This window comes from Natator depressus, chromosome 2, assembly GCF_965152275.1.
Source record: "Natator depressus isolate rNatDep1 chromosome 2, rNatDep2.hap1, whole genome shotgun sequence".
NCBI classification, from domain to species: Eukaryota; Metazoa; Chordata; order Testudines; family Cheloniidae; genus Natator; species Natator depressus.
In genome coordinates this window covers 47,942,542-47,950,089 of record NC_134235.1, presented here as the reverse complement: position 1 = coordinate 47,950,089, position 7,548 = coordinate 47,942,542, and the positions used below count along the sequence as shown (strand labels likewise).

The window sequence follows — 7,548 nt, the reverse complement described above, 5'->3', positions numbered from 1 at the left end:
ACCGTCTGCTGCCAGCCAAAGATGTAAAAGATAAATGGAGTGGATCAAAACAAGAAATAGACCAGATTTGTTTTGTACTCATTTGCCTTCTCCCCTGTCTAGGGGACTCATTCCTCTAGGTCACACTGCAGTCACTCACAGAGAAGGTGCAGCGAGGTAAATCTAGCCATGTATCAATCAGAGGCCAGGCTAACCTCCTTGTTCCAATAAGAACAATAACTTAGGTGCACCATTTCTTATTGGAACCCTCCGTGAAGTCCTGCCTGAACTACTCCTTGATGTAAAGCCACCCCCTTTGTGGATTTTAGCCCCCTGAAGCCAACCCTGTAAGCCGTGTCGTCAGTCACCCCTCCCTCCGTCAGAGCAACGGCAGACAATCATTCCGCGCCTTTTTTCTGTGCGGACGCCATACCAAGGCAAGCATGGAGTCCGCTCAGCTCACTTTGGCAATTAGGAGCACATTAAACACCACACGCATTATCCAGCAGTATATGCAGCACCAGAACCTGGCAAAGCGCTACCGGGCGAGGAGGCGACGTCAGCGCGGTCACGTGAGTGATCAGGACATGGACACAGATTTCTCTGAAAGCATGGGCCCTGCCAATGCATGCATCATGATGCTAATGGGGCAGGTTCATGCTGTGGAACGCCGATTCTGGGCTCGGGAAACAAGTACAGACTGGTGGGACCGCATAGTGTTGCAGGTCTGGGACGATTCCCAGTGGCTGCGAAACTTTCGCATGCGTAAGGGCACATTCATGGAACTTTGTGACTTGCTTTCCCCTGCCCTGAAGCACATGAATACCAAGATGAGAGCAGCCCTCACAGTTGAGAAGCGAGTGGCGATAGCCCTGTGGAAGCTTGCAACGCCAGACAGCTACCGGTCAGTTGGGAATCAATTTGGAGTGGGCAAATCTACTGTGGGGGCTGCTGTGATGCAAGTAGCCCACGCAATCAAAGATCTGCTGATATCAAGGGTAGTGACCCTGGGAAATGTGCAGGTCATAGTGGATGGCTTTGCTGCAATGGGATTCCCTAACTGTGGTGGGGCCATAGACGGAACCCATATCCCTATCTTGGCACCGGAGCACCAAGCTGGCGAGTACATAAACCGCAAGGGGTACTTTTCAATAGTGCTGCAAGCTGTGGTGGATCACAAGGGACGTTTCACCAACATCAACGTGGGATGGCCGGGAAAGGTACATGACGCTCGCATCTTCAGGAACTCTGGTCTGTTTCAAAAGCTTCAAGAAGGGACTTTATTCCCAGACCAGAAAATAACTGTTGGTGATGTTGAAATGCCTATATGTATCCTTGGGGACCCAGCCTACCCCTTAATGCCCTGGCTCATGAAGCCGTACACAGGCAGCCTGGACAGCAGTCAGGAGCTGTTCAACTACAGGCTGAGCAAGTGCAGAATGGTGGTAGAATGTGCATTTGGACGTTTAAAGGCGCGCTGGCGCAGTTTACTGACTCGCTTAGACCTCAGCGAAACCAATATTCTCACTGTTATTACTGCTTGCTGTGTGCTCCACAATATCTGTGAGAGTAAGGGGGAGACGTTTATGGCGGGGTGGGAGGTTGAGGCAAATCACCTGGCTGCTGGTTACGCGCAGCCAGACACCAGGGCGGTTAGAAGAGCACAGGAGGGTGCGGTACGCATCAGAGAGGCTTTGAAAACCAGTTTCATGACTGGCCAGGCTACGGTGTGAAAGTTCTGTTTTGTTTCTCCTTGATGAAACCCCCCGCCCCTTGGTTCACTCTACTTCCCTGTAAGCTAACCACCCTCCCCTCCTCCCTTTGATCACCGCTTGCAGAGGCAATAAAGTCATTGTTGCTTCACATTCATGCATTCTTTATTCATTCATCACACAAATAGGGGGATGACTACCAAGGTAGCCCAGGAGGGGTGGTGGAGGAGGGAAGGAAAATGCCACACAGCACTTTAAAAGTTTACAACTTTAAAATTTATTGAATGACAGCCTTCTTTTTTTTGGGCAATCCTCTGTGGTGGAGTGGCTGGTTGGCCGGTGGCCCCCCCACCGCGTTCTTGGGCGTCTGGGTGTGGAGGCTATGGAACTTGGGGAGGAGGGCGGTTGGTTACACAGGGGCTGTAGTGGCAGTCTGTGCTCCAGCTGCCTTTGCTGCAGCTCAACCATACACTGGAGCATACTGGTTTGGTCCTCCAGCAGCCTCAGCATTGAATCCTGCCTCCTCTCATCACGCTGCCGCCACATTCGAGCTTCAGCCCTCTCTTCAGCCCGCCACTTACTCTCTTCAGCCCGCCACCTCTCCTCCTGGTCATTTTGTGCTTTCCTGCACTCTGACATTATTTGCCTCCACGCATTCGTCTGTGCTCTGTCAGTGTGGGAGGACAGCATGAGCTCGGAGAACATTTCATCTCGAGTGCGTTTTTTTTTCTTTCTAATCTTCACTAGCCTCTGGGAAGGAGAAGATCCTGTGATCATTGAAACACATGCAGCTGGTGGAGAATAGAAAAGGGACAGCGGTATTTAAAAAGACACATTTTATAAAACACTGGCTACACTCTTTCAGGGTAAACCTTGCTGTTAACATTACATACATAGCACATGTGCTTTCGTTACAAGGTCACATTTTGCCTCCCCCCACCACGTGGCTATCCCCTCAACCCTCCCCCCTCCCTGTGGCTAACAGCAGGGAACATTTCTGTTCAGCCGCAGGCAAACAGCCCAGCAGGAATGGGCTCCTCTGAGTGTCCCCTGAAGAAAAGCACCCTATTTCAACCAGGTGACCATGGATTATATCTCACTCTCCTGAGGATAACACAGAGAGATAAAGAACGGATGTTGCTTGAACGCCAGCAAACATACACTGCAATGCTTTGTTGTACAATGATTCCCGAGTACGTGTTACTGGCCTGGAGTGGTAAAGTGTCCTACCATGAAGGACGCAATAAGTCTGCCCTCCCCAGAAACCTTTTGCAAAGGCTTTGGGAGTATATCCAGGAGAGCCGTGAATGCCAGGGCAAAGTAATCCTTTCACATGCTTGCTTTTAAACCATGTATAGTATTTTAAAAGGTACGCTCACCGGAGGTCCCTTCTCCGCCTGCTGGGTCCAGGAGGCAGCCTTGGGTGGGTTCAGGGGGTACTGGCTCCAGGTCCAGGGTGAGAAACAGTTCCTGGCTGTCGGGAAAACCGGTTTCTCCGCTTGCTTGCTGTGAGCTATCTACAACCTCGTCATCATCATCATCTTCTTCGTCCCCAAAACCTGCTTCCGTATTGCCTCCATCTCCATTGAAGGAGTCAAACAACACGGCTGGGGTAGTGGTGGCTGAAACCCCTAAAATGGCATGCAGCTCATCATAGAAGCGGCATGTTTGGGGCTCTGACCCGGAGCGGCCGTTCGCCTCTCTGGTTTTCTGGTAGGCTTGCCTCAGCTCCTTCAGTTTCACGCGGCACTGCTTCAGGTCCCTGTTATGGCTTCTGTCCTTCATGCCCTGGGAGATTTTGACAAAGGTTTTGGCATTTCGAAAACTGGAACGGAGTTCTGATAGCACGGATTCCTCTCCCCATACAGCGATCAGATCCCGTACCTCCCGTTCGGTCCATGCTGGAGCTCTTTTGCGATTCTGAGACTCCATCATGGTCACCTCTGCTGATGAGCTCTGCATGGTCACCTGCAGCTTGCCACGCTGGCGAAACAGGAAATGAGATTCAAAAGTTCGCGGTTCTTTTCCTGTCTACCTGGCCAGTGCATCTGAGTTGAGAGTGCTGTCCAGAGCGGTCAAAATGGAGCACTCTGGGATAGCTCCCGGAGGCCAATACCGTCGAATTGTGTCCACAGTACCCCAAATTCGACCCGGCAAGGCCGATTTAAGCGCTAATCCACTTGTCAGGGGTGGAGTAAGGAAATCGATTTTAAGAGCCCTTTAAGTCGAAATAAAGGGCTTCATCGTGTGGACGGGTGCAGGTTTACGTCGATTTAATGCTGCTAAATTCGACCTAAAGTCCTAGTGTAGACCAGGGCTTACTAACTTTACAGGAGTTGGAGGCTTTCATCCTTGATCTGTTCTCAACAAAGGTATCACACACACAGCCAAAAACCTTTCTCCCTTACCCACCTCCAGATTTGAAAGTATCTTGTCCCCTCATTGGTAATTTTGGGTCAGGTGCCAGCTAGGTTACCTTAGCTTCTTAACCCTTTACAGGTGAAAGGATTTTGCCTCTGGCCAGGAGGGATTTTATAGCACTGTATACAGAAAGGTGGTTACACTTCCCTTTATATTTATGACAGGAGGCATGGGCAACAGTCCTTACTAGACCTCTTTCATGATCTAGGACTTCAGGTAAATCTAGAAAAATCCAATTTGACCCCCACAAGTTACAGAATTTATCAGAGCAAACCTGAACTTGATCCCAGCCGTCACATTCTTACAACTAGACAGATTCCTCACAATGAAAAACCTCATCACCCAACTCGAACTCAGCCTCCTGATGACAGTCCAGTCCTTTCTGTTCCTGCTAGGCCATATGGCCCCCATGCTCCAAGAGATGACCCTTATCTGCTGATAGTGGGGAGCACAATTTAAAGGTTCAGCCGCACAGGGAACAGCTCAAGTCATGACCCCCACCCCCGGCAGCCCTCCCACTCCTTAGTCTCCCTTCCCGGCACCTCCCAGCTGTTCGTTCTACCTCTCCCCATGGGATGCAGTTTGCCGGCTCTGGCAGCTGCAGGGCAGGGAGGAGACCCAGCCACGCCATGTGACTGAATGTGCCTGGCAAACCCTGGCAGAAATCTGGGGGGGCATGTGACCCCCCCCATGGTCACACCCTTTAAGAGACTCCACCACTGGTGCCTTCAGGCATAATTGTGGACTGACTGTGCTCCAAGAAGACACACGTTAAGCAAGTGAGTCTCGATCCTTCAGAGAGACATCACATCCCTCACTCGGTGGGAAACCAAAGAGACTATGTAGTGGTTCCCTTCATTCTCCCATCACCCACAAATACACTCATTATTGATGCCTCCCTACTAGGTTGGGGAGTGCACCTGGATGACCATATAGCTCTGCATATCAACCTTCTTGAGCTTTGGCCAGTGCACAAAGCTTGCAAGAGGTTCCTGCTCTTCATCCACTCAATACATACCCAAGTTATGTTAGACAACATGGCCGCAGTATTTTATATAAACAAACAGAGGAGCAAATTCTCACCGCCCTGTATGGAAGCAATCAAGCTCTGAAACTGGTGTCTCTGATATCAGATCAAAGTTTCAGAAGTGCACCTACCAGGAGTAATAAACACATTAATAGACAGCCTAAGCAGGCATTTCCACCAAGATCACAAGTGGGAACTCCACACTTAATAGTGCAGAATGTATTCTGGCAGTGGGGCTTTCTATCCTGGTACCTTTTTGTGACCCAAACAAACAAGTGCCCAGCCTACTGCTACTGAGCCACCCAGGACACAACTCCAGAGGTTAGAGGCCTTTCTGGTGCAGTGGTCAGATCTACTATGTTCCTCTATTGCCTCATATCCCCAGGAATATCAAGCAGAACAAGGCAACAGTGATCCTGGTGGAAAGTTGGTGTCTGAGGAAATTCTGGTTCCTTACCATTCTGCAAAAGGCCTCTTGCCCATTCATGCACCTACAACTGTTCCTGAACCTACCGTCTCAGACTGAGGACAAGATTAACCATCCCAACCCAGCATCGCTCCATCTAGAGGCCTCAATTTTCGATGGACAACAAGCTTAGAAAGATCATGTTCCAAACAGGTCTAATCCATTCTTAGAAACAGCAAAAAGCTTTCTACAGGGAAGTGCTATGCCACCAAATAGAAGTGGTTCTCCATATGGTGTCAACAGTGTAACTTGCCTCCAGTGAGTCTGAGATTCCTCTTACCTTCAACTGTTACCTGTCAGTTCACTATGTGTGCATCTGGCAGCTATCAAGCCTTCCATCTCCAGTGGAGAACTGCTTGTCTTTCACCGATCCCACAAACATGGAGTTCCTAAAAGGTATCATCAGAACCTTTCCAATAGTAGTATAGCCTGCATCTGCCTGGAACCTGAACTTGATACTTTTGGCACGAACCCACTATTAAAGCCTTTGGCCTCCTGCTCTCTTTCACCTCTCTGTGAAAGTGGCCTTCCTAACAGCAATCACTTCTGCTAGAAGAGTGGGTGAGCTCTGGGCCCTCATGGCAGACCCTACCTACTGGGTGTTCCACAGGGACACAGTGTCCTTGATATTGTATCCCAGTTTCATCCTTAAGGTCACCTCTGAATTTCACCTGAATCAGACTCTTCACTTGCCCATCTTCTACCTGAAACCTCTCAATAACAGGGATGACAATCTTTGGATGTCTACAAAGCTCTAGCCTTCTACTTGCAAAAGACAAAGAAATCCCTTTAGGAAGTCTAAGACTATTTGTTTCATCACCAAGAGAATGAAAGAGAAGCAATCTTTTTGCAAAGTCTCCTGAAATGGATTTCAGGGGGCATTCTCTTCTGCTATGAGCATATGGAAATCCTTCCCCTCAGGCTGTCAGGGCAAACTCAACTAGAGCACAAGCTGCCTCAGTGGCTTCCCTGCAGGGAATTGTCATCTCAGAAGCCTGTAGAGTGGTGACTTAGGGCTCCATTCATACCTTCACTAGGCATTATGCCCTTGTTGAAGCTTCATCTGCAAATGCCTCCTTCATCTGTGGAAGAGATCTGTGGTGCAGCATGCTTCCTTGCATCCTTCTCCTTAATGAGTTTGCTTCACCCAAAGAAGAAATGGAGGTTACTTACCTTTAGTAACCGGAGTTCTTCCAGATGTGTCATCCCTATGGTATCCCACGACCCCATCCTCCTTCCCCTCTGCTCAAATCCTCATTTGATTCATGGTTGAGAGGGAACTGGAGAGGCAGTTATTCACATTGTCACATATACCCTTCATTCAGAGCACAAGAAGGCATAGCTCAGGCACAGACCAACAGACACAGGTACTGAAAAGTCATCCCAGGGGAGCAGTGAGGCCAATAAACATAACTGGCTTCAAGACTGAGCTTGATGAGTTTATGGAGGGGATAGTATGATGAGACTGCCAACAATGGCTTTCAGCCAATCTCCGACTGCTAGCAGCAAATATCTCCCATGGCCGGTGATGGGACACTAGACAGGGAAGACTGAGTTACTACAGAGAATTCTTTCGGAGATGTCTGGCTGGTGGGTCTTGCCCACATGCTCAGGGTCTAACTGATCACCATCTTTTGGGTCCAGAAGGAATTTCCCCCAGGTCATATTAGCAGAAACCCTGGGGGGTTTCACCTTTCTTGGCAGCATGGAACATGGGTTTAAACTAGAGTAAATGGTGGATTCTCTGAAACTTGAAGTCTTTAAATCATGACTTGAGGACATCAGCCAAAGGTTAGGGGTCTATTACAGAAAGGAGTGGGTGAAGTTCTGTTACTTGCAAGGTGCAGGAGGTCAGGCTAGATTATGATGGTCCCTTCTGGCTTTGAAGTCTGAGGTGCACATGGACAATGAATACTCACAGGGACCACACATCTTGAAGAACT

The 7,548-nt window shown here is 49.2% G+C and overlaps 1 protein-coding gene across 1 annotated transcript; it reads right to left on the bottom strand.

Annotated features, from left to right (window-relative positions):
* Positions 1 to 1,852: 1,852 nt before the first annotated feature.
* On the bottom strand, positions 1,853 to 6,835 carry LOC141981227 (uncharacterized). Its single transcript, XM_074942904.1, has 3 exons — positions 6,779 to 6,835; positions 3,071 to 3,440; positions 1,853 to 2,482 (listed from the first exon to the last, which is right to left on the bottom strand). Exons 1-3 carry the CDS (start codon positions 6,833 to 6,835, stop codon positions 1,962 to 1,964), a joined length of 948 nt encoding a protein of 315 aa, XP_074799005.1. The 3' UTR covers positions 1,853 to 1,961.
* Between the last annotated feature and the right edge of the window lie 713 nt (positions 6,836 to 7,548).

Coding starts and splice junctions, on each gene's coding strand:
- LOC141981227 (XM_074942904.1), bottom strand. CDS start 6,835: ATGGGGTCGTGGGATACCATAGGGATGACACATCTGGAAGAACTCCGG. Junction 3,441..6,778: donor AAGAACTCCGGTTACTAAAG/GTAAGTAACCTC, acceptor GACCTGAAGCAG/TGCCGCGTGAAACTGAAGGA. Junction 2,483..3,070: donor AGGCGGAGAAGGGACCTCCG/GTGAGCGTACCT, acceptor ATTCTCCACCAG/CTGCATGTGTTTCAATGATC.